At 42.5% G+C, this 27015-nt stretch overlaps 1 protein-coding gene across 2 annotated transcripts in view; it reads right to left on the bottom strand.

Moving 5' to 3' along the window:
• Positions 1 to 3239: 3239 nt before the first annotated feature.
• The window catches only part of SLC43A2 (solute carrier family 43 member 2), a 117398-nt gene continuing 93622 nt past the window's right edge, over positions 3240 to 27015 (bottom strand). The window contains exons 10-15 of one of the 2 annotated variants that reach the window (XM_040338387.1): positions 21570 to 21581; positions 17818 to 17956; positions 14752 to 14884; positions 14561 to 14634; positions 6872 to 6995; positions 3240 to 4403 (exon numbers count right to left, since the gene is read on the bottom strand). In XM_040338387.1, the coding sequence (XP_040194321.1) occupies positions 4242 to 4403; positions 6872 to 6995; positions 14561 to 14634; positions 14752 to 14884; positions 17818 to 17956; positions 21570 to 21581 (644 nt within the window). In that variant the 3' untranslated portion in view covers positions 3240 to 4241. The remainder of the gene's footprint in view (positions 4404 to 6871; positions 6996 to 14560; positions 14635 to 14751; positions 14885 to 17817; positions 17957 to 21569; positions 21582 to 27015) is intronic. The other variant, XM_040338388.1, reaches the window with a different exon arrangement.

Raw genomic sequence — 27015 nt, 5'->3', positions numbered from 1 at the left:
CTCCCCTTTGAGACAGAGAAAGGGACTAGGGACACATGTCCCCCAGTCCCTTTCTCAGCAGCATCAGCTGCACTGAAAATGAATGGAGTGAAGACAGCGGTTTCTCTTCATTCATAAAATGAAACATTTTAATCACAGTTTACGATGTTTCAGTTATGTGAATGGACCAAGTCAGTGATCACTGACTCTGTCCATTCGGAGCAGTAAGGAGCTGGATTTACCGGCTCCTACCCCGCTCTCCATCCTGACAGTTCCAGGGGGTGGAGGAGGAGCAGGGAAGGGGAGAGAAACACGGAGGAATACACGGCGGGAATACACGGCAATACACGGAGGAATACACGGCGGGAATACACGGCAATACACGCCGGGAATACACGGTGGGAATACACTATATATCGGTTATTGGTTCCCCATGCACTGATCACCCCTGACAGTACAAGTATCGGGTGAAGCATCGGGAGCATTTGCCCGAGTACAAGTACTCGGGCAAATGCTTGGTATCGGTCCTGATACCGATACTAGTATCGGTATCTGGACAACCCTACTTATAACAGTAAATTCTACTTGTATAAGCAACCATTTTTTCTGAATGAAAACTTCTCATTCGGTGTTTGGCCACAGCTAATCACATGGCACAGATGGGCTGTGATTTTCCCAGTCTGTACCATGTGATCACTGTGAACAATCACAGAGATCAACACAATTGTATACAATGAATGGCATGAATCAAAGCCATTTATTGTGTACAATTGTACACAGCGGGGGACATATCATCTGTGGGGGCGCGCGTGAGGCACGATCCTGAAAGGACGTTATATGACATCCACCCAGGAAACAGGGCTCCCGCATAGCCATCATTTTACAAAAGGGAAGGAGAGAAGCAGTTAAATGTACTATTCATTTTAATCACGTGGTTTTTGTCTGGAGTTCTGCTTTAAATGATCACAAAGTCATAATCTCACAAAAACATCTTGCCATATATACCAAAAACAGTTGTCTATAAAAAAAGGGTTTATTTTTATTTTTTTCTAATATGCTTTTAACAGTAACAACAAGCACTGTATATAGAATGTACAGGCACAATAAATACCTACTCGTGAGAGCTTACAATCTTTTTGCACCTGAGGCACTGAGAAATACAGTGATTTGCTCAAGGTTGCGCAGTTTTGGCTCTGGGAATGCACACAAATTGTGTCCCAGTCTTTCTTCCCGGAGGCCAGCTCAAAGACAAACACACGGGGAAAGAATTGCTGTATTGCTTTTGTGCTCTGTTTTCCCCTTGTTGTCACATGAGAACCCTGCTTGTAGTCCAGAAACAAATACTAGCGTTTCCCTGTAATACCATGCTATCAAGCTGAAAAGAAGAAACTTCTTTTTGTTACTCTTGTACAAGCAAAATTTTGATATCCCAACAGAATAATATTAAAAATGTGCCCAATGCCTACCAACAGAGGATGCAGTGCTCTTCCTGTCCTGTTACGGCAGATCCATACTCAGCTTATTACTTTCCTTACAGCTAGAGACATGACTGAGGCACTCAATGATTTAGGTTCATACTGCATCCACTCTTAGCAGAGATATGGGCTTTTTTTTTAATAATAAGGCAGCACAAAGAGCAACGGTAATGCAAAAAGTACTGTAACCCATAGCAACACAAGTTCAGTTTATAGTGTAGAAAGACGTTGAGTAGTCACCATGGGTTTCAGCACTTACACATTGCTCTTTCCTTATTAAAAGGACTAGGAGTACATCTAAATGGTTCTTTCTTATTTATGATAATCCGGAGTGTAAAAATACTGCATAATAATTGCAATCACCCTAGGAAGAAAACAAGTTTGAAAAAATAGTTGAATCTCTACTTTGCCACGGGAATAATACACCTACTTCCTAGAGAGACTGGAATACTTCTGATGAAAAGACATTTTAGCAGCTCGCGGTTTTAGGTTCATCTGAGGACTGATGTCGATGAATCCGTTTTTTTTTTTTATCCACAGAGGGAATACCATTATCATCTATTTTCTTTTTAACTGAGCAATCAACAGTAATATTTAAACTGGAATATTAGAATGAACAGACAGATAAATGAATGATCTTACACTGGGGAGCAATGGAGTGAGGTAAAGGTTAATCTCGAACATATACTAAATACTTATTTATTGGATTATTTGCTGCAAAAGCAGAATAATAATAATAATAATAATAAAAAAAACTAACTAATATACTAAAATGTAATGAGACAAAAAAACAAAATGATCAAAAGATCACAGAAAATAAGAAATGTTGATAAAACCACAATCTAGGAAAAAGGAAGAATGTAGAACATGATAAATGAAGATCAAGGATGGCTATAAGGTAAAAACACACCGGATTCCCGCTTCATTGCACTCGATTGATCACCAAGACATTCAGCGGATTTTTGATAAAGATTCTCTCTAGCTCCACCAAACAGAAAGCAAATCACAAACAATTTATGTCCGAATACAAAAATACTTAATCATATCATGCAAGGAACATAGAACAGCATATTCATATTAGTCAGTTATAAAAAAAAAAGAAAAAAAGAAAAAAGGAGAAAACAAAAGTTGAAATGGACACACAGGTATTGCTTGGAACAAACACTAGGAATCCCTGGTACTCATGGGTACTGCACTGCAGCTCAATGACTGAAGCCCCTTAGACACGATTAGATTTTCTGCAGATTTTTGTCTTTAGATTTACCAAAACCATATAATATGAGGTCAAAACTTTATGCCGACCGTTATTCATGTCATACAAAAAAACAACGTTTTTCTCAACGTGATTTGTCGTGATTCGTCTCAAGCCTGCCTTGCATACACATGTTCGTGGAAAAAAAATGCTCGAGCAAAGCGCGGTGACGTACAACACGTACGACGGCACTATAAAGGGGAAGTTCCGTTCGAATGGTGCCACCCTTTGGGCTGCTTTTGCTAATTTCCCCATCTCATAACTTGCTTCTGAGCATGCACATTTCCCCCCCTCGTTAAAGCGTACACACGACCGTTTTTCAGGACGTGAAAAACGCAGAGAAAAAATAGAGCAGGTTCTAAAAAAAAATCGGCCATTTTTCTTGTCGATAAAAATACTCTAGAGCATACACACGATCGTTTTTCACGACCAATTTAAAAAATTGAATTTTTCTCGTCATGAAAAACGGTCGTGTGTCACGGCATAAGAGTTTCAATTTGTATGCAATCAGGCAGGCCCTTGCACTACATGGTTTTGGTAAATCTGAAGTCAAAAATCTGCAAAAGATCTAATAGTGTGTATGGGGCCTAAGAGGCAGAACATCATGCGAGATGAAGTGCAGCATCCTTTTCAGTGCCACAGATGGCCAATTCCTGGCGTATAAATGTAAGAATCAACCAGATCTAAGGATAGTATGGCACAACATATATTCATCACAAGAGTGGTTGATTCTCATCACCCATATTAATATAGAGGATGCATGTGTAATCCCTTTAAACGCATATATTTGCCTTTCTCTACTATTACTAAATGTGGAAAGCAGCAAGGTTCATTAGTGCAGAAAGAGTTCAATAAATGAGCACACATCCTCCTATGCTGTTAGCATCGAACTGGATGCTTCTCCTTGGGGTAAAACTTCTTAGGAAAAGCCGTGGTGATATGTTGTCAAGGTGGTCGTGTGCTCTTGTTTGGCGATTGCAAGATTCAGTTCTGGTTAAATAATCTCAAGAAGACCTCTCTTTTTCTGAGAGGCAACAATGATGAAACTAACTGGCATCCCCGCTGGTGCAAGAGTCATTGTCAGAACAAGTGGTCATGCTAATCAGAAGTAATCACGACAAGAATCCAATTCCTGCTACTTCTGGGCTCAGCACCTAAGAACACGAATCCACATAACAAGTTACAGGCTCCAGCTTTATGGTAAGGTAGTCCAGCACGTCTCATGTCACCAAGAGTTACTGCTGACTAGATATGACCCTTCATTAAAATCCAGTCAACAAAATGGACAGACGTTTGTCTTGTACTCCACAGGATTTGGAAAAGTATAGACTTTTGAGTAAGAATAGATTTTTCTGGCCCAGAGACTGTGCCTCCTTCCATTTATTCTTGACGAGAAAACTGGTTTTACTGATGACATGCTGAAGGTTGAAATATCTTTTAAAATGGTGACTTGTTATGCTGGAGTGAAATGTTCCCAGAGATTTAGGAATAGGAACATTGTATGGGTTCAGGGCAGGCCATGTTTCTGGCATTGCTTACACAAACGCTTCATGATCAGGAGTGCCATTTATTTTCTGGTACAGTTTGGAGTCTTCAAGTTTTTGCTTCCTTTGCCGTATCAGGCTCCGCTTAAAGAAGATGAGGTAGAGTGGCAGGCAGAACCCAAACATGCTCGTTGCCAACAATCCGACATTGACCTGTCATTGCAGAAGGATAGAGATAAGTATAGGGAATGCATACACAGTAGGTTACAATACAACATACACAACTCACTACATTACTGTATATTTCTTATTTTATTAGGCTCACAATAATATAATACACAGCAGTGAAGTACACACAGGGACACAGGCCAACACACTCTAAGGCCTCATGCACACTGGACATTTTTAACGCAGCTGTTAGGGGCATGTGGCGGTTTTTTATTTCTGCCTCTAAAGGACTCTGTACAGGTAAAACTCGAAAAATTAGAATATCGTGCAAAAGTTCATTTATTTTACTAATGCAACTTAAAAGGTAAAACTAATATATGAGATAGACTCATTACATGCAAAGCAAGATAGTTTAAGCTGTGATTTGTCATAATTGTGATGATTATGGCTTACAGCTCATGAAATGATCTACAATCTCAAAAAAATGGCACCTTGGCACCCCAGATGTTTTGGAACTACAGTTCCCTTTTGTTCTCTGCAATGTAGTTGCACATCATGGGAGATGTTGTAGTTCCAAAACATCTGGGGTGCCAAGGTTCGCCATCACTGGCCTAGGTAAAGTTTTAACACATGATAAGTTAACATTTCAAAAGCCTTAATCTTTACGGTAATTATTAGAGCTTCAGGCCCATCCCAAGCTCCCGTTTCTTGGCAGAATAGTGTAGATAAGGTCTTCTACACTCTTTGTGAGTCTGTCTATAGATACTACTACTACTACTGTTGCTGCTAATTATGACTGTGTGTGTGTGGGGGGGGGGGGGGGGTGGACTGATGGTCTAAAACAGGGTGCAACAGCCCTCATCTTCAGCATGCTGCCCTGGAGGGGGAGTTTAGGATGGAGTGCTACTGCAAAACAAAATATATATATATTTTTTAAATTAACTTTTTCATTCTAACCATGCTATTAAAGCCGAAGGTAGAGTTGGCAAGCTGGGAACCAAAAATTGTTGCGCTGTATCTTTAAATATAAAAATAGTTTTAAGTGAATAAATATAAATCATGTGCAATCACCAAAAAAGCTAAATAAAGCTAAATAAATCGAAAGTCCACTATTATTCATGAAAAATAACCAAGTGGCACTTGTAATCTTCTGTGAATCCCCTTGTGAGTTCCACCACCACTAATAACATCAGCCGCCTACGGGAAGAAAAGATGTCTGCAGCGCTTAACCGACCACTTTAATAAATTTCCTACAACGAAACGCGTCAGTCGAGCCTGTGCTGACGTCATCACGTCTGCAAGACATAGCGATGGTTGAATTTTTGGTTGTGTCTCTGTTCATGCATTTAAATGTGAGTACCTTTCTATAAATAAGATAACCTATCGTTTTTTACACTAGGGAGCATTTTGTGTCTGTTTTATATCTGAACAATGGTATATGCTGCTTGGATTGAAGGTCATATCTGGACCCTTTTGTCTACCCCAGTCGCTCCTGGTCGCTATACACAATTATTAGAGAGGCTCTCTGGTATCCATGAGTGATGCAGACCTGGCTGATGTTGTTAGTGGTGGTGGTGGAACTCACAAGGGGATTCATAGAAGATTACAAGTATCACTTGATTTATAGTAAACTTGATGTGAAATTTTTTTTTGCACATGATTTATATTTATAATAATTTATAATTTTATAGCATAACAAATTTTGGTTTCCATATATTATATTTGGTTTCCATTTATAATACATTTGAACAGGATATATGGCGTAAGATGTGGGTGTAAAACGTACCCTTGGGTTAGATTACTCGATAAGAATGGAGGGGGGGGGGGATAAAAAAAAGAGGCAACAAAAACAAAAAAACACTAATAAGGCTAAACCTAACATACTTGAAAAAAAGTATTTAGCAAAAGGAAATGAACGAATAGAGAGGAGAGGGGTTAGAACACCAGTCAGGTTTTTTTTGCTGTCTCTGCCCACCCTTATCCAAGAGATTTGTCCACTCTATTTGTCCTATATACTATTATAAAGCTAAAGTAAAAATCCCAGATATTGTGTTGTCACAATAACAGGAATAGAGTAGAAACCTTCTGGTATTGGTGACAACTAGATTCCCTCATTTTGGAAAAATTTCCGCTAACTTACTATTTTGGCTATGGGACAAGATGTGAAAGGAAATCTCTCTAATGGGACACTGATGGCAAAAAAAAATAACAGTAGGGGTTATAACCCTCTCTCTATCCAAAACGAAAAAAAACTAAAATGGTTTTGCCTTTAGTTCTACTGAACATTACAATATTCTAAATGCAATTCCATCAAAAGTTATTAAAATTACTCTAGGAATACAAAAAAAGAGACCTCTTTACTGAACATCAGTTAATTGGTCTTCTTTTCATTATATCCACACAACAGCACTTGTAATATAAAATGTTTCATACACTAGTGGAATTAATCAATCACATGTACAAATCTAAAAAAAGGATACACCATATTAGAATTCTTGCAAACTAGTCCTTACCCAGAGTGGATCGCCATTCAAGGGTCCCATCATAGCCAAGAACAGAGGTTGTTGAAGGAGTGCAAACAGAGCGCTAATGAGAGATTGCAAGCCAGTCAAACTACCGAAATGTGAGGATGGGTATCTGAAAATAAAAATAAAAAGAAGGTTAAACTTCTGGTAAAAAGATTTATTCTATTGCCAAATTTCCAAAAAATATAAAATGCATACTTTAATGCCGCGTACACACAGTCGTTTTTTGTGATGAAATAAAACGACGTTTTAAAAAACGTAATTTAAAATGATCGTGTGTGGGCTTTATGTCGTTTTTTGTCTTCTAAAAAATGACCCAAAAAAAATTCGAACATGCTTCAATTTTTTATGTCTTTTCAAAATGTTGTTTTTTGTGTCATAAAAAATGATCGTGTGTGGGCTACAACGAAGTTTAAAACGACGTTTTTAAACCCGTGCATGCTCAGAAGCAAGTTATGACGCGAGCTTGAATGGAACAGAGTGCCGTCGTACGTATTGTACGTAACCGCGCTAGAGCATTTTGAAAAAACGATGGTGTGTAGGCAACGTCGTTTTTTAAAATTAAGTTTGAAAAACTTCGTTTTTTTCAGGAGAAAAAATAACGTTTTTTTACAAGACAAAAAACGACCGTGTGTACGCGGCATTAGTGTCTATAGTCTTTTTAAAGTTGTTCAGCCATAAATTTATGACCACCCACTTACTATAGGTCGCCCTTTTGCAACCTGAACAGCCCTGATCCATCGAGACATGTGCACAAGCCATCAGTAGCCAATCCTTTAAGTCCTGTAAGTTGTGAGATGGGGCCTACATGGACCACACTTGTTTTTCCAGCACATCCCACAGACAGGGCCGGTACAAGGGGTGGGCGGAAGGAGCGGATGCCCCCCCCCTTGTAGGAAGGGGGGGCGCAGTGCTGGCAGTGTGCTGTTAAACTTTCTGGGTAACAAGTGACTGTGACTTCCGCCAGCCACCCCTACAACACTGCAGAGCTGCACCTGCTTGCAAAGACGTGCCGAGTGCGCTCCTGCACCCCGGTACAAGCAAAGCACCCGGTCTTTGCTTCCCTGTCAGGCGGAGCCACGGAGTAATCTCCGCCCGACAGGCTTTTCAGAGTCTCGGCGAGGCGTTACGTCACCGAGAGGCTGGCCCGGGAGGAGAAAGGACCATAGAAAGTTGCTGGGCGAGAGGAGAAACCAACCAGGCAGTCAATAACAAAGTAAGCAGATGGGCATACATGAATAAATTAATCGGCTAACTCGGGCAAAGAGGAGAGAAAGCCATGGGAATTTCATATCCCCAGACTGGTACAGCGGCGATACAACTGTCAGTAGGGGGGATCGCTGGACTCCAGGTTAGCAGGACTGGGGGTGGTGTGTGGAGGGAGTCCAGTGCAAGTTCACCTTACAGATTTTCTGTAAGGTGAACTTACACTTTAACCATTTTCCGACCCGCCGCAGTACATATACTGCGACAGGGCTGCATTATTGTATTGTAGTGTTGTATTGTTTTAAGTGTTTTCTGGTTTTGAAAAGACACTGCCTCTTTCTTTATAACCGGACAGTGCTTGCATTGGATTGGATGCATACACCATTTAGCCAAGAATTTTTGGAACACCCCCTTAGAAAAAAGTAAAATGTTTGTTTGTCGAGCAGTCGGTGCCAACAGGTCCCTCTAAAGCTCAAATGTTGGACCAAAATTCAAACTGTGTATGGCCAGCTTTAGCCTTATGCGATTTAGTGATGTGACTACAGTGCTGTTTGTTGGAGAGGAACCAGTGGATCAGTGTTTGTGAACACCTCCTCTTGGTTCTTGAATATTACACCTCCAGGCATCAAGGAGACAGTTCTGACATGAGTTATCATACCCTGCTCCTCTTCTAAGATGGCCACCTTCTCACAGAAACACAGTGAAGAAACAAAGCAAGACAAGTCACAATTTGGAAAAGATCAGCTACAGGGAACCAACAGAGCTGCCACGGTGGCTCCCCGGTTCTTCTGTTACTCCAGTGCAGGGAGCCCAGAACTACAGTAAAATGCCTGAATATTTTGTTAGGGAGATCAAGGAATATCTGCCCCTGATCTTCTCTGCAATGAATGAACCTGGAACTGATGTGTATTATGTGACTTTCAGATTTAGAGCTGTGTTTCCACAACTGCTGGTCTCCATTGTGATAGCTTTTAAGATAAATGAAAAAAATATATATATATATATAATTTTTTTTTTATTAAATTGCAATAAAATACATGCATGTGCAAATGTAAGTAAACAGCAATTGGGCCATGCATGTAAGGCCCCGTACACACGACCGAGGAACTCGACGTGCCAAACACATCGAGTTCCTCGTCGAGTTCAGTGTGGAAGCCGCCGAGGAGCTCGGCGGGCCGACTTTCCTCATTGAACAACGAGGAAATAGAGAACATGTTCTCTTTTCGGCCCGACGGGTTCCTCGCTGAAAAGTGTACACACGACCGAGTTTCTCGGCAGAATCCAGCTCCGACCGAGTTTCTGGCTGAATTCTGCCGAGAAACTCGGTCGTGTGTACGGGGCCTGAGGTATCGCTATGAATGTCAGAGTGATAGCAAATAACTCATGGTTAACTCTAAACGAACAACCTGCAAAAAGGCTTCTAAAGTATCACTTATAGACAATTTGTGGTACCGTTTGCCATTTTTACAGGTGCACACAATTTTAAAGCTTGACATGTTTGGTATCTATTTACTTGAGGCAACCTCATCTTTTCTATTCTACCAAAAAAATTGTACTAAAATGTGTATGTGTGTACAAGAATTAATTTTAGTGTATTTTTTCCTAAAAATATGTTTGATAAACAGATGTGCTGATGTCGTGTGATGCAAAAAAACTGCCACTTTCTTATTGTACAGGGCCTTTGCTTTTCGAAAAAAATACAGTGATGAAAAATAAGTATTTGAACACCCTGCTATTTTGCAAGTTCTCCCACTTGGAAATCATGGAGGGGTCTGAAATTGTTATCGTAGGTGCATGTCCACTGTGAGAGACATAATAAAAAAAAAAAATCCAGAAATCACAATGTATGATTTTTTTTAACTATTTATTTGTATGATACAGCTGCAAATAAGTATTTGAACACCTGAGAAAATCAATGTTAATATTTGGTACAGTAGCCTTTGTTTGCAATTACAGCGGTCAAACGTTTCTTGTAGTTTTTCACCAGGTTTGCACACACTGGAGGAGGGATTTTGGCCCACTCCTCCACACAGATCTTCTCTAGATCAGTCAGGTTTCTGGGCTGTCGCTGAGAAACACGGAGTTTGAGCTCCCTCCAAAGATTCTCTATTGGGTTTAGGTCTGGAGACTGGCTAGGCCACGCCAGAACCTTGATATGCTTCTTACAGAGCCACTCCTTGGTTATCCTGGCTGTGTGCTTCGGGTCATTGTCATGTTGGAAGACCCAGCCTCGACCCATCTTCAAAGCTCTAACTGAGGGAAGGAGGTTGTTGCCCAAAATCTCGCAATACATGGCCCCGGTCATCCTCTCCTGAATACAGGGCAGTCGCCCTGTCCCATGTGCAGAAAAACACCCCCAAAGCATGATGCTACCACCCCCATGCTTCACAGTAGGGATGGTGTTCTTGGGATGGTATTCATCATTCTTCTTCCTCCAAACACGGTTAGTGGAATTATGACCAAAAAGTTATATTTTGGTCTCATCTGACCACATGACTTTCTCCAATGACTCCTCTGGATCATCCAAATGGTCATTGGCAAACTTAAGACGGGCCTTGACATGTGCTGGTTTAAGCAGGGGAACCTTCCGTGCCATGCATGATTTCAAACCATGACGTCTTAGTGTATTACCAACAGTAACCTTGGAAACGGTGGTCCCAGCTCTTTTCAGGTCATTGACCAGCTCCTCCCGTGTAGTCCTGGGCTGATTTCTCACCTTTCTTAGGATCATTGAGACCCCACGAGGTGAGATTTTGCATGGAGCCCCAGTCCGAGGGAGATTGACAGTCATGTTTAGCTTCTTCCATTTTCTAATGATTGCTCCAACAGTGGACCTTTTTTCACCAAGCTGCTTGGCAATTTCCCCGTAGCCCTTTCCAGCCTTGTGGAGGTGTACAATTTTGTCTCTAGTGTCTTTGGACAGCTCTTTGGTCTTGGCCATGTTAGTAGTTGGATTCTTACTGATTGTATGGGGTGGACAGGTGTCTTTATGCAGCTAATGACCTCAAACAGGTGCATCTAATTTAGGATAATAAATGGAGTGGAGGTGGACATTTTAAAGGCAGACAAACAGGTCTTTGAGGGTCAGAATTCTAGCTGATAGACAGGTGTTCAAATACTTATTTGCAGCTGTATCATACAAATAAATAGTTAAAAAATCATAAATTGTGATTTCTGGAATTTTTTTTTTTTGATTATGTCTCTCACAGTGGACATGCACCTACGATGACAATTTCAGACCCCTCCATGAGTGGGAGAACTTGCAAAATAGCAGGGTGTTCAAATACTTATTTTCCTCACTGTATATAGGCCCGGATTCACAAAGCACTTGCGCCGACGTATCTCGAGATACGTCGCGTAAGTGCAAATATGCGCCGTCGTATCTATGCGCCGTGCCCACAAACTGAGATACGCCTAAAAAAAGGCTTCATCCGACCGATGTAACTTGCCTACGCCGGCATATCGTGGGCGCATATTTACGCTGGACGCATGTGCCGCTCCCATTGATTTCCTATTCAAATATGGAAATGAGGGAGATACGTCGATTCACGAACGTACTTGCGCTCGGCGCATAATATACGTGGTTTGCGTAAATCATACGTCCGGCGTAAAGTTATTCCCCATATAGGAGGCGCAACCCATGCAAAGGTATGGACCAGGGAACACAAGCCGTTGTATCTTTTGTCGTTTACGTTGTACGTGAATAGGGCTAGGTGTAGGTTACGTTCACGTCGTAGGCAGTGATCAGGCGTATCTTAGGGAGTAGTTCCGACGTGGTTCTGAGCATGCGCACTGGATGCGTCCATGGGACGGCGCATGCGCCGTTCGTTATTCGTAGCTTTATGGCGCTCGGCCCATCATTTGCATGGGGTCACGCCTCATTTGCATGGCTCACGCCCACTTCCACTTACGACGACTTACGCCTAAGAAACACAGCCCAGATTTGGTGGCAAGTGCTTTGTGAATTCGGGGGTTGCCTCTCTGTGCTGCGTCGGCGTAGCGTAAAGAAGATACGCTACGGCGGCATAAATATGCGCCGATGTATGTGAATCTGGGCCATAATGTTTGGAGGGGGGGGGGCTTAGGTAATTTTCTAAAAAGATTTTAACATGTGATAGCTACAAATAATCTGCACCACTCTGCAGTACCTGTTTGTTCTGTGAATGGTCTCCAGGCAGGAAACGTTGGATTTGATTAGGAGAGTGGACTGAGTGAACCCATTATTGGCTGAATTTAGCAGATTGTAATATGTGATACAAAACAAAGGTTTTCTGCTAAACAATGTTTGGTGAGTAGCTAGTGTTTGTGGTGGAGGAGATTACAACCTGGACACACAGGAGAGATTTCTTTTGGAACACAAGCACTTTTTCCTGGATAAACTTTGCACATGGATTTTGTTGCACCTAAGCTTGTTTAACTACTGTGTTTCCCCGAAAGTAATGTCGCGTACGCACAACCGTTTTTTTCGTGTTCTAAAAAATGACGTTTTTTTTAACGTCATTAAAAACGATCGTGTGTGGGCTTCAGACCATTTTTCGAGTTGTAAAAAATGGCCACATTTTTTTTGAACATTCTCTATTTTTTCACGACGTTTTTAACGTTGTCATTTTTCGGGTTGTAAAAAATGGTCGTGTGTGGGCTTTAACGACGTGAAAAATCAGCGCATGCTCAGAAACAAGTTATGAGATGGGAGCGCTCATTCTGGTAAAACTACCGTTCGTAATGGAGTAAGCACATTCATCATGCTGTAACCGACAGAAAAGCGCAAATCGTCTTTTACTAACACGAAATCAGCTAAAGGGTGACGTCATCCGAATGGAAATTCCCCTTTATAGTGCCGCCATACGTGTTGTACGTCACCACGCTTTGCTAGAGCATTTTTTTTTCACAATCGTGTGTAGGCAAGGCCGTTTTAATGATCAAGTTGAAAAAAACGTTGTTTTTTCTAGAGCCTGAAAACGTTGTTTTTTTACAACCCGAAAAATGATCGTGTGTACGCAGCATAAGACATCCCCCGAAAATAAGACCTACTTACAGTTTTGCCTCTCGCTGAAACATAAGGTATCCCCCTGAAAATTAGACCTCCACGATAATAGGGCCTCCCCCGAAGATAAGGCATCCCAATAATAAGGCCCTCCGAAGCTACCGTAACTCTGTACCCTGGACCGTAGCGGCGGGCGCCACTGTGCAGCTCACTATTGGCCGCAGCGCAGATGGAGCAGACAGGAAGTGCACGGTCTCTTTACATCAGAGAGCCTGCACCGCCGCCAGGACAAGCTGCCGCCTGCTTCTCGCTCTGCCCTGACGGAGTCTGGCCGACTCACAATTAGACAATGAGTAGCGCGGAGCAGGAGTCGGGGCACATTGTGTGGACACACAGGGGAGGTGAAGGTGTCCACTGGCACAGAGGTGGGGGAGGGGGATCACTTAAAATGACACAGGAGGATCAGAGGGGGGAATCAAAATGACACAAGAGGATCAGAAATAAGACATCCCCTGAAAATAAGACCTAGCGCATCTTTGGGAGCAAAAATGTATATAAGACACTGTCTTATTTTCGGGGGGGAAACAGGGTACATGGGACACTTTACTCATTGAAATGCACTGGACACTTTATTGAATATACAATATTTGATTGCACAGGACACTTTATTAAATTAAATTATTGCACTGGATACTTTATAATTTTTTTCCATGGAATGTTTTAATTTTTTTTATGGTATTTGTGATATTTGCACATTGTTTTTAAGTTTTTTGGAACACTTTACGATTTGGATTATTTATGTGTTTTGGTATTTTGCACAAATCCAAGGAAGCTACACTATGGGGTTGATTTACTAAAACTGGAGAGTAAAAAATCTGGTGTAGCTCTGCATAGAAACCAATCAGCTTCCATTTTGTTTAGTTAAAGCTTTAGCCTGGGTTCACACTATTGCGATGTGCGAATCAGCGCGATTCCAGCGTGTTCTTCCTCGCAGGCAGTGTGATCTTCCTCGCACTGCCCTCTGTGAATTGCTGCCGGTGTCAATACAAAGTTAATGACGCTCCCAGTTCATTCAGTAGATTGCAGTGCAAAGTGTGCATTCGGACAGGAATCGGATCGCATGGGTGTGAATACCCATGCGATCCGATTCCAGTGCAGCATTTTCGCGTGAATGCAATGCGAGTTCAGCCATACAAACTATATGGCTGAATTTGCATCGCACAGACATCGCATGTGAGCTGCACAGCAAAGTGAATCCAGGCTAACTAAACAAGCTGGAGTTAGAAGCGCATGCACAACTGTACCAGATTTTGCACTCTCCAGTAAATCAACCGCTGTTTATTATATTGTTGGGTATTGTTAAAAGGGGACAGTGCAGTCACCATTCATAGGTTAGATTTTAACATTTGTGTGAAAAAAAAAAAAAAATTGCTCCAGTAGAAAAGTATTTACAAAAACAAAAATGGAGAATTAATGCATATACTTACACAGCAGCATATAGTCCCCCCACAGCAGAATGGATGAATCCTCTCACTATTGTGTGCAATATAAAAGACAGGATCTGTAAAAAAAAAAAATTGAATTTTGACATGCTCCACTGCCGTGTCTGAAATTTGTTTGGATGAATAAGCAGCATAATCAGCACACACAAAAGAAGTTCCCTAGAGACTTCCCTTACCTGTAAAGGCAGGTTTGGAATAAGACATGTGATTCCAAAACCCACTAGCAGCACGTTGGTAAATGCAAAGGCCCTGGTGGCATTTGTGATTTTCTGAATTTGGCGATCACGCGTTTTCTTTTTCTTTCCATCCCTGTGAGGAAAGCAAACAAGAACATAAGAAAAAAAAATGGTGGATATAACTTTAATTAATAACTATTTTATGTTTACCTAGATCTTATAGTACACATATGAACTTAGCATAACGACTAAAATGGATCTTTTGCAGCAGCACATTACTGTTTAGTATAACGCAAGTGTAAAATGAGCCTTTAGTTGCAGAGTACCCTAAGCTCATCTACTAAAAACATGCTCAGGCCTCGTACACAAGACCGAGAATCTCGTCGTAAAAGAAACATCGTTTTCCTCGACGAGTTCCTTGTTAGGCTTGTCGAGTGCATACACACTGTCAAGACAAAATCTCGTCATTCTCAAACGCGGTGACGTACAACACGTACAACGGCACTTTAAAGGGGAAGTTCGATTCCACTGGCGCCACCCTTGGGGATGCTTTTTCTAATTTCATGTGACTGTGTGTTAAGTAAAAGTTTGGTGAGAGACAATTCGCGCTTTTCAGTCTGTTACAGCGTGAAGAATGTGCTATTTCCATTACGAACGCTACTTTTACCAAAGGTGCGCTCCCGTCTCATACTTTATTCTGAGCATGCGTGGGTTTCTAAGCATACACACCAACGTGTTTCTCGTCGTAAACCAGCCCGACGAGGAACACGACGAGGAAATTGAGACTCTGAGATTGAGAAAAAAGAGAGCATGTTCTCTTTTTTTCTCGTCGAGATCCACGACAGTCTTCTCGACGAAAAACATACACACGACCGTTTTTCTCAGCAAAAATGCTCTGCCAACATTTTTTTTGATGGATTTTGCCAAGGAAAACGGTCGTGTGTACGAGGCCTCAGGCCCCTTTTTACTTCCTCCTACACCTCACTGTTTACTCAATGTGACGGGCATCTATGAGGCAGGAGATAGCGGGTAGACAGGGGCTGACTGACCATTGGGACTCTCGGGCAGTGCCCGAGGGCCCCATGCCACTAGGGGGGCCCATCAGGCTTGCCAGGCTCAATAAAACCAGGGACAGTATGTAAAAATCTGTGCTTTTTTATACATCTGTCCCTGATATGTCCAAAACCGACATCCTTTTGATGTGAAAATCCTGAGATTTTAGCTGCCCTGCCTATGCAATGCCTCCTGGCGTGGCGGCCATCTGTAAGCCGGGGGGCCCCATAATCTTCTATTGCCCAGGGGCCCCATGAGTTGCCAGTCCACCCCTGCGGGTAGAGCTCCAGTTTTTGCAGATTGAACTTCTTCACATGTGTATTGGACTTCCCATACGTTCTGGAAGATTACTCGTGGTATGTGCAGGTGTCTCTGGATGTTTACATTCACCTCCTGCTGTCAGTTTTACTATATGTTTTGTGTACTGATTTTTTCAACATTATAAAGTTGGTGATTAATCTATGCCTACAGTTTGACACCCAATAGGGCAAGGATAAGCAATTAGCGGACCTCCAGCTGTTGCAAAACTACAAGTCCCATCATGCCTCTGCCTCTGGGTGTCATGCTTGTGGCTGTCAAGAGTATTGCTATGCCTCATGGGACTTGTAGTTCTGGAACAGCTGGAGGTCCGCTAATTGCATATGCCTGCAATAGGGGTAGGCTGGTACAGATTACCAAATACTGTATTTTTATAAGAATGATCTTATGAAACAAGAAAACTAAATTGCTTACAAATGACTAACATGACAATATTAACCTGTACTGTTAACTAAATATTTTCAATACAAATCTATTGTTCAAAAAATATGTGTGTATGTATGTATGTATGTATATATATATATATGTATATATATATATATATATATATATATATATATATATATATATATATATATATATATATATATATTAGTGCTGTCAAACGATTAAAATTTTTAATCGCGATTAATCGCATTAATGTCATAGTTAACTCACGATTAATCTATCTAATTTATGACGAATTTCCCCACAAATATCGCACAATTCTGCAAGTGATTATAATTTATTATCGCTGTTTTCTAGCTGATCTAAAACCATTTTTGACATAAAGGGACACTTTTGGACAATCTACAGTTTTTCAGGCAGAAAGAATAGTTTTTATTTTATAAAAGAACATGTAGGACACTGGGCAGACCACTAGGGACAAGGGGTGTGTGTATTTTTTACATACAGTACTGTAATCTATAAGATTACAGTATACTGTGTGTATTGTGTTTGTTTACTTTTTTAAATTTGGCGCCGTTCTCCGCTCCCGTGCGTCGTAACGTCGCAGGGAACGGAGCTCGGCGGCACACAGGCACTGTGAATCGAGCGAGGAGGACCCGCCAAGCGAGGAGGACCCGCCAAGCGAGGAGGACCCGCCAAGCAAGGAGGACCCGCTCGATCACACAGCGGGGTGGCATTGCTGGATCCAGGGACAAGGTGAGTAACTTGCCTGTGAATCCAGCGAGAAGGTAAGCCGCGCCGCGCCGCTGCACACTCTGCATGTCCACCCCGAGGGCTCCTGCGTTAATCGCGCGATAAAAATATTGACGGCGTTAACATGGGTTTGCGTTAACGCCGTTAATATCGCGTTTAACGCACAGCCCTAATATATTTATATATGTGTGTATGTGTATATATGTATGTATGTATATGTGTATACAGTATGTGTGTGTGTGTATGTATGTGCATACATTTGCTGTTTCTTTATGATTTTCTATATACAAATAGTTAACTCAATTGGGAGCCTAGCCATGCCTACAGATTGAACCCAATAGGGGTAGGCTGGTACAGGCTACCAAATACTGTATTGTTATAAGAACAATCTTATGAACCAAGGTAACTCGGTTGGTTACTTAGGATTAATGTGACAATTTTAATCTGTACTGTTAAGTAAATACTTTCAATAAAAATCTATTGTTAAAAAAAAAAAGTAAAAAAAATAAAATAAAGTGTGCGCAGCCTAAATGTCACTTAGAGGAGCAAACGTACGGATTAGCATCCTTCTCATCTGCATCATCGTTTCCATCGTCACATTCCTTGAGCTTCCAATCCATGATATATCCAATCACAGGGGCTGTCATCAGGCAGAGCAGCTGTAGAACTCCAAAGATAGATGTATACAGACTGACTGTAGAGAAAAAAAAAAATATTCATTTTACTATAAGGCCTCTCAAAACAAGTGAGCTAGTTGGTTGAGCAACATGCATGGTGATGGAAAAGCCATCTTTTTAGAATGAGAACAGAAAACTAGAAAGAAAAAAAAAGTTTGCATAGTTGACATTTATTTTGTGTGGGTGGAAACATACGTACAAGTGTACAGTATGAAATGGGTCATATTTATAAGAAAAGTTTAATAAAAAATAGTAAATTGACACAAAACATTTTTACGCTTTTAAGCAATATCTATAGCTGTTGTATTCTCTGTAATAAAAACTAAATTAAAAATCTGACAGGAAGGGAGGAACTCTCTCACTGTGGCCACAGCAGGTGAACAGACATAGGAACTCAAGCTTAAAGATCTCATCAGTTAAAGGGGTTGTAAAGGTACAATTTTTTTTCCTAAATAGCTTCCTTTACCTTAGTGCAGTCCTCCTTCACTTACCTCATCCTTCCATTTTGCTTTTAAATGTCCTTATTTCTTCTGAGAAATCCTCACTTCCTGTTCTTCTGTCTGCATCTCCACACCGTAATGCAAGGCTTTCTCCCTGGTGTGGAGTGCCATGCTCGACTCCTCCCTTGAACTACAGGAGAGTCAGAACGCCCACTAACACACAGCACCTTTCTCTATCTGCAACGTAGAGAGCGTCCTGACTCTCCTGTAGTCCAAGGGAGGGGTCGAGCATGACACTCCACACCAGGGAGAAAGCCTTGTATTACGGTGTGTAGTTACAGGCAGAAGAACAGGAAGTGAGGATTTATCAGAAGAAATAAGGACATTTAAAAGCAAAATGGAAGGATGAGGTAAGTGAAGGAGGACTGCACTAAGGTAAAGGAAGCTATTTAGGAGAAAAACATTTTTTACCTTTACAACCCCTTTAAGTTCCCAAGAATATAAGAAAATTGTCATATGATTTTACTCGCCATCATCTGCCATAAACTGAGGCCCAGATTCACGTAGAATCGCGGCAGCGTAACGTATCGTACGTTACACCGCCGCAAGTTTTCATCGCAAGTGCCTGATTCACAAAGCACTTGCATGAAAACTTACGCCGGAGGCGAAAGCCAGTGTAATTCAAAGGGGCGTGTGTCATTTAAATTTGGCGCGCTCCCGCGCCGGACCTACTGCGCATGCTCCGTTTTGAAATTCCCGCCGTGCTTCGCGTGAAGTGACGTCATTTTTTCGAACGGCGACGCGCGTAGCGTACTTTCGTATTCCCGGACGTCTTACGCAAGAACAAAAAAATGTTTAAATTTCGACGCGGGAACGACGGCCATACTTTATACAGCACATACGTGGGCTGTGTAAAGTTAGGGCAGGTAAAACGATGACTAACTTTGCGACGGGAAACTAGACTAGCAGCGACGTAGCGAACGTGAAAAACCGTTGTGGATCGCCGTAACTACTAATTGGAAATACCTGACGCTGGTTTACGACACGAACTCCCCCCAGCGGCGGCCGAGGTATTGCATCCTAAGATCCGACAGTGTAATTCAATTACACCTGTCGGATCTTAGGGCTAACTATGCGTAACTGATTCTATGAATCAGTCGCATAGTTAGGAAGACCCTAAAACAGAGATACGACGGCGTATCAGGAGATACGCCGTCGTATCTCTTTTGTGAATCTGGGCCTAAAATATCAGTTTTGAGCAAGCTGATCCTTAAGACTGGGTTCACACCTCTGACGGATGTGGCTCGCAGCAGGGGTGCGGGGAGTCCCTGTTCTCCATTACAGGGACAAATCAGGACCAAATTTTTGCCTGAATTCAGCCCTGAAATGGAGCCAAAAGATGCACAGCATTCCGCAGCCGCAACGGAGATATCTGAACCAGCTCCATAGAGAGCTGGTCACAATCTCCTGTAATGCAAATTGGATGCGGGGAAAACCGCATCCAATTTGCAATAGTATGAACCCAGCCTCGGCAGAATCCATCAAGAAACTTGGTGGGAGAGCTTTTTTGCCGAGGAAACTGGTCGTGTGTACATTTTTCATTGAGGAAACTGTCGAGGGACTCGACGAGCCAAAAAGAGATAAAGTTCTTTTTTTTCCTCGACGGGAGTCTCAAATTGGCTCGTCGAGTTCCTCGTCGGGCTGGTTTTCGACGAGAAACTCGAGCGCGTGTATGCTAAGAAACCGGGAGTAAAAGTAGCATTTGTAATGTAGATAACACATTTTTAAAGCTGTAACAAACTGAAAAGTGCAAATCGTCTTTTACCAAACTTTTATTTAACATGCAAACACATGAGATTAGCAAAAGCAGCCCCAAGAGTTGTGCCAGTGGAATCAAACTTCCCCTGCCGCTGTATGTGTTGTACATCACCGCGTTTGAGAACCTGAAGATTTTGTCTTGACAGTGTGTACGCAAAGCAAGCTTGTCGAGTTCCTCGACAAGCCTAACAAGGAACTCGACGAGGAAAATTATGTGTTTCGCCCGACTAGTTACTCGGTCGTGTGTACGAGGCCTTAGATTGCCCTGTATTTGGCTCCATCCATCTTCCCATCAACTCTGACCAGCTTCCCTGTCCCTGCTGAAGCATCCCCACAACATGATGCTGCCACCACCATGTTTCACAGTGGGGATGGTGTATTCGGGTGATGTGCAGTGTTAGTTTTCCACCACATTTAATGTTTTTCTTTTAAGCCAAAAAGTTAAATTTTGATCTCATCTGACCAGAGAACCTTCTTCCACATGTTTGCTGTGTCCCTCACATGGCTTCTCGCAAACTGCAAACATGACAAAATGTGGAAACATTTCAAGGGGTATATTAAAGAAGCTAGTAAGCTTGACTGCAAAAGCAGCTAAGGCAATACCATTTTACTGGTCTGCAGACAGGAAGCTAGATTCAGATAGACTAGCGGATCTTTAGATCCGCGTAATCTATCTGATTTACGAAACGCCGGCGCACATTTGAGAGGCTAGTGCAGTATTCAGAAAGCACTTACCTCGAAACTTGTGCCGGCGGATCGTAAATCCCCCGGCGGAATTCAAATTCCGCGGCTAGGGGGAGTGTAGTATTTAAATCAGGCGCGTCCCCGCGCCGATTTAAATGCGCATGCGCCGTCCACGAATTTTCCCGGCGTGCATTGCTCCCAATGACGTCGCTAGGACGTCATTGGTTTCGGCGTGAACGTAAATTACGTCCATCCGTATTCGTGACCGACTTACGCAAACGACGCAAAAATTCAAAACTCGGCGCGGGAACGACGGCCATACTTAACATTGGATACGCCGCATATAGCAGGGGTAACTATCCGCCGGAAAAAGCCGAACGCAACACCTGTCGGATCTAAGGGAGATCTATGCGGAACCTGATTCTATGAATCAGCCGCATAGATCCGACCGTCGGATCTCAGAGATACGACGGCGTATCAGGAGATACGCCGTCATATCTCTATCTGAATCTCCCCCAGGAAGTTTAAGATTCTTTTACATTGGCATTTGTAAAATGAGTCTGTTAGTAGCTCATTTGTTTCAAGCAACTAATTACTATATATATGTAATAATCCTTTAAATATGTGAACACTGATTGTCTGATAGCACAGATCTTGCGGCTGTTTTTCATTTCTTCCCAAAGCTTACCCGTGTGCATCACTTTGTGACGAAAGCAAGGCAGCATGTGACAGCAAAGAGAACAATACAAGAAAGAGATGTGTTAGCACAGACTTCAGCAACTAATTTTGACATACACACACTGTAAACTATGTTACACAAAGGATGACTAAAAAAGAGAAATAAAAACTGGATCCAGTGTGAACTAGAGGAACCCACTATAGTACAGACACAGGTCTTGTGCTTGAGGATTACATCTGTGCTGAATCAGCGGCCAGGGCAGAGGAAGGGAAGTGAAAATGACAGAAATGCCTAATATCAGCAATAATGACATCTGGGAATGAGATGATATTGCACAAACAGAGCAAAATCTCCATTATGTAGACATGTATCCATTTATGCTAATATTATCTGTTCCTATTGTGCCCCTAGGTGAACCTTTTCTTTTTTTTTTTTTTTTAAGTGTATTTTGTGCGTGTACTCGAGAGAGGAGCCGGACTGCAGGAGTTAGGAGTGGGCAGGCCTCCCCCAGAGGCAATCTGCCACCTTTCTCCATGCCCCGGGTGGCAATGGCAGGTGTGTGGGGGGGTCCTCCCACACAGCCCACCCTACCTGCTCCGCTTTTAAGCCCAACGGGGCAGAGGGACTCCCTATAAGGGAGTGAGAGGAACTAGCCCGCTCAACCAGCCCCATTAGTCCTTCGCCTCTCTTTAGAGACCGCGTGGTCAAAGTGCGTGTGTTAACCCAATTTAGAGTGCGTGTGTAAGTGTGGTGGTTTTTGTGGGAGGGGGGGGGGCGTACTAAGCGCAGGCTTACCTCGCATAGCACACCCACCGGGAGCCGGGCTGAGACCACCAAACTCAATTCACATGAAGCCGAGACCAGGATCCGAACCTCTAGCTGCAGAGGTGAATGGCTTGTCAGCGCAGTGCCAATCGCGTTGAGCCACCGCAGCTCCCTAGGTGAACCTTTTCTAGTTACCTGCTGTGTAACATATACACCCACATACAGTAGGTGCTCTTACATGATGCTTGACATGACTGTTGACATTGACCAAAAAAAAAAAAAGTTCAGGAGCTACTTTTGGGCGACATGCTTCCCACGATGCATTTTGCTGCAACTGCATAAATGAATGGCATCTCAAATGCGAGTCCTGCGATTTTTAATTCACACATCGGCGCTTTCAAATCGCGTGCATAATTGCGGCAAATCTGCTGTTTTCAGAAATGTTACTAGGTCATAAGCTCTGAAATAGATCTTGGGCCAGATCCACGTACCTCGGCGCATTTTTAAGTCCGGCGTAGCGTATCTCAGATACACCACGCCGCCGTAACTTACAGCGTATTTTCCGTATCCACAAAGAATTTGCGACCGTAAGTAACGGCGGCGTAGTGTAAATGTGTCGGCGTAAGGGCGCGCAATTCAAATGACTAAGTTGTGGGCGTGTTTTATGTTAATACGTCTTGACCCCACGTAAATGACGTTTTTTTTTAACGGCGCATGCGCCGTCCGTGGGGGTGTCCCAGTGCGCATGCCCAAAATTAACCCGCAACAAGCCAATGCTTTCGCCGTGAATGTAATTCTACGCAAAGCCCTATTCGCGAAAGTTTTACGCAAACGACGGAAAATTCGACGCTGGCCCGATGTCCATACTTAACATTGCGTACGCCTCATAGACCCAGGGGTAACGTTACGCCGAAAAAAGCCTTACGGAAACGACGTAAAAAAAATCGCCGGCCGGACGTACGTTTGTGGATTGGCGTATCTAGCTAATTTGCATACTCAACGCGGAAATCAACGGAAGCGCCACCTAGCGGCCAGCGTAAATATGCACCTTAGATCCGATGGCGTACTAAGACGTACGTCAGTCGGATCTAGCCCAGCTTCAGGCGTATCTTGTTTTGTGGATACAAAACAAAGATACGCCGGAGCATCCTAGAAGTTACGCGGCGTATCAATAGATACGCCAACGTAACTTCTTTGTGGATCTGGCCCTGGCCCCTTATGTGGTGTTACAAAGACTGGGGGGGAGCAGGAGCCATAAAGCCCCCTGGCCTACTGTAGAGGATTGCATTGTCTTCTTAAAATGTGTTTAAATACTCTAAAAATAAGTATTGAATAAAAAATGATTGTATTGCTTTAAAATAAAAAGCAGCACAGGTAAACTTTTGGCAGGATTTTGTGGACAAGCACAAGGAAAGGAATTCGAAAATAGGAATTGTGCAATCCAAGCATAGCAGGTCAATAACAAAGAACAAAGGGCCTTTTTTAATATTAACCACTTCAGTATCGGGCTTCACCCCCTTCCTGCCCAGGCCAATTTTCAGCTTTCAGCGCTGTCTCACTTTGAATAAAAATTGCGTAGTCATGCAACACTGTACCCAAAATACATTTTTATAATTGTTTTTGACAAACATACAGCTTTCTTTTGGTGGTATTTATTCATCACTGGGTTTTTGGGGTTGTAAAGGTTCATGTTTTTTCACCTTAATGTATCCTAAGGTGAAAAAACATCTGACAGTTACGGCCCCCCTGTTTTATTTACCTGAGCCTATTCACCAGCTGCGCTCGCCCCGACGTCCTCTTCTCCGCTCAGTCTGGCCGTTGATTGGCTAGAGTGGATGGATTGATAGCAGCGCAGCCATTGGCTCGCGATGCTGTCAATCACATCCAATGATGCGGCATGCCGGGGGGCAGGGACACGTGATATGGCTGTATCACGGGAGCACGCCAGCAAGAACTAACCCCCATGGGAGAGAGCTCCCATGAAGGGGGTTAGTTCTTGCGGGGAGGAGCCTAGACAGCCGCCGAGGGACCCCAGAAGACAGGGTTCGGGGGCCACCTGTGCAAAAACGAGCTGCACAGTGGAGGTAAGTATAACATGTTTGTTATTTAAAAAAAAAAAATTATCCTTTACAACCCCTTTAAATAAACGAAAGACAGAAAAAAATAGTTTTCTTTGTAAATTTAGCAAAATAATAAATAAATAAATAACCTTTTTTCATAAATTTAGGCCAAAATGTTAACTGCTACATTTCTGTGGTAAAAATAGATAAAGGAGATATATATATATATAGAGAGAGAGAAAAAAAAATCGATTAGTCCTGATGTACTGAAAGCCTATGTCATTTCTTGAAGCCCGAAAATGCCAGGAAAAGTACAAATGTCCCTTAAATGCCTTCCCCTTTTGGAAAGTGGACAGTTCAAGGTATTCAGTAAGAGGCATGGTGAGTTTTTTTAAGTAATTTTCTGTCACTATTTTTTGAAAAATTAAGCAATTGAAAATAAATAGTTTGTTTTTCCCAATTTTTTTTTATATACTGTCACTGGGACATCGACACAATTCTAATCTTTTTGGCTCTATACACCACCACAATGGATTTGAAATGAAACAAACAATACATGCTTTAACCACTTAAGGACCGCCTCCTGCACATATACGTCAGCAGAATGGCACGGCTTGGCACATGTACGTACAGGTGGCAAGTGTATGCCAAGTGTACGTACAGGTACGTCCTGTACATGTACCCAGCCGTGGTACCTCCCGCGACCCGGTCCGAAGCTCCGTGACCGGGACCGCGGGACCCGATCACCGCTGGGGTCCCGCGATCGGTCCCCGGAGCTGAAGAACGGGGAGAGCCACGTGTAAACATGGCTTCCCCGTTCTTCACTGTGGCGGCTGCATCAATCGTGTCATCCCTTTTATAGGGGGACACAATCGATGACGTCACTCCTACAGCCACACCCCCCTACAGTTGTAAACACACATTAGGTGAAACATAACTCCTTCAGCGCCCCCTGTGGTTAACTCCCAAACTGCAACTGTCTTTTCCACAGTAAACAATGCATTTTAAATGCTTATGTTTATAGCGCAAAAAATAAAAACCGCAGAGGTGATCAAATACCACCAAAAGAAAGCTCTATTTGTGGGAAAAAAAGGACGCCAATTTTGTTTGGGAGCCACGTCGCACGACCGTGCAATTGTCAGTTAAAGCGACGCAGTGCCGAATCGCAAAAAGGCGGTCCTTTAGCTGCATTTTGGTCTGGGTCTTAAGTGGTTAACTGCAGACTTTCAGCTTTAATTTGAGGGTATTTACATCCAAATCAGGTGAACAGTGTAGGAATTACAACAGTTTGTATATGTGCCACCCATTTTTTAAGGGACCAAAAGTAATGGGACAGATTAACAATCATAAATCAAACTTTCACTTTTTAATACTTGGTTGCAAATCCTTTGCAGTCAATTACAGCCTGAAGTCTGGAACGCATAGACATCACCAGACGCTGGGTTTCATCCCTGGAGATGCTCTGCCAGGCCTCTACTGCAACTGTCTTCAGTTCCTGCTTGTTCTTGGGGCATTTTCCCTTCAGTTTTGTCTTTAGCAAGTAAAATGCATGCTCAATCGGATTCAGGTCAGGTGATTGACCTTGGTCTCATCTGTCCATAGGATGTTGTTCCAGAACTGTGAAGGCTTTTTTAGATGTTGTTTGGCAAACTCTAATCTGGCCTTCCTGTTTTTGAGGCTCACCAATGGTTTACATCTTGTGGTGAACCCTCTGTATTCACTCTGGTGAAGTCTTCTCTTGATTGTTGACTTTGACACACATACACCTACCTCCTGGAGAGTTTTCTTGATCTGGCCAACTGCTGTGAAGGGTGTTTTCTTCACCGGGGAAAGAATTCTTCGGTCATCCACCACAGTTGTTTTCTGTGGTCTTCTGTGTCTTCTGGTGTTGCTGAGCTCACCGGTGCTTTCTTTCTTTTTAAGGATGTTCCAAACAGTTGATTTGGCCACACCTAATGTTTTTGCTATTTCTCTGATGGGGTTTTTTTTTTTTCAGCCTAATGATGGGTTGCTTTACGGATAGTGACAACTCTTTGGATCTCATATTAAGAGTTGACTGCAACAGATTCCAAATGCAAATAGCACACTTGAAATGAACTCTGGACCTGTTATCTGCTCCTTGTAAATGGGATAATGAGGGAATAACACACACCTGGCCATGGAACAGTTGAGCAGCCAATTGTCCCATTACTTTTGGTCCCTTAAAAAGTGGGAGGCACATATACAAACTGTTGTAATTCCTACACTGTTCACCTGATTTGGATGTAAATACCCTCAAATTAACCACTTAACCCCCGGACCATATTGCTGGTCAAAGACCAGAGCACTTTTTGCGATTCGGCACTGCGTCGCTTTAACTGACAATTGCGCGGTCATGCGACGTGGCTCCCAAACAAAATTGGCGTCCTTTTCTTCTCACAAATAGAGCTTTCTTTTGGTGGTATTTGATCACCTCCGCGGTTTTTATTTTTTGCGCTATAAACAAAAATAGAGCGACAATTTTGAAAAAAAAATATATTTTTTACTTTTTGCTATAATAAATATCCCCCAAAAATATCTAAAAAAAACTATTTTTTTCCTCAGTTTAGGCCGATACGTATTCTTCTACATATTTTTTGTAAAAAAAAAAA

Source organism: Rana temporaria, chromosome 2 (assembly GCF_905171775.1).
Source record: "Rana temporaria chromosome 2, aRanTem1.1, whole genome shotgun sequence".
Classification (NCBI taxonomy): Eukaryota; Metazoa; Chordata; class Amphibia; order Anura; family Ranidae; genus Rana; species Rana temporaria.
The sequence above is the reverse complement of the archived record's forward strand: the minus strand, read 5'-3'. Positions and strand labels throughout refer to the sequence as shown.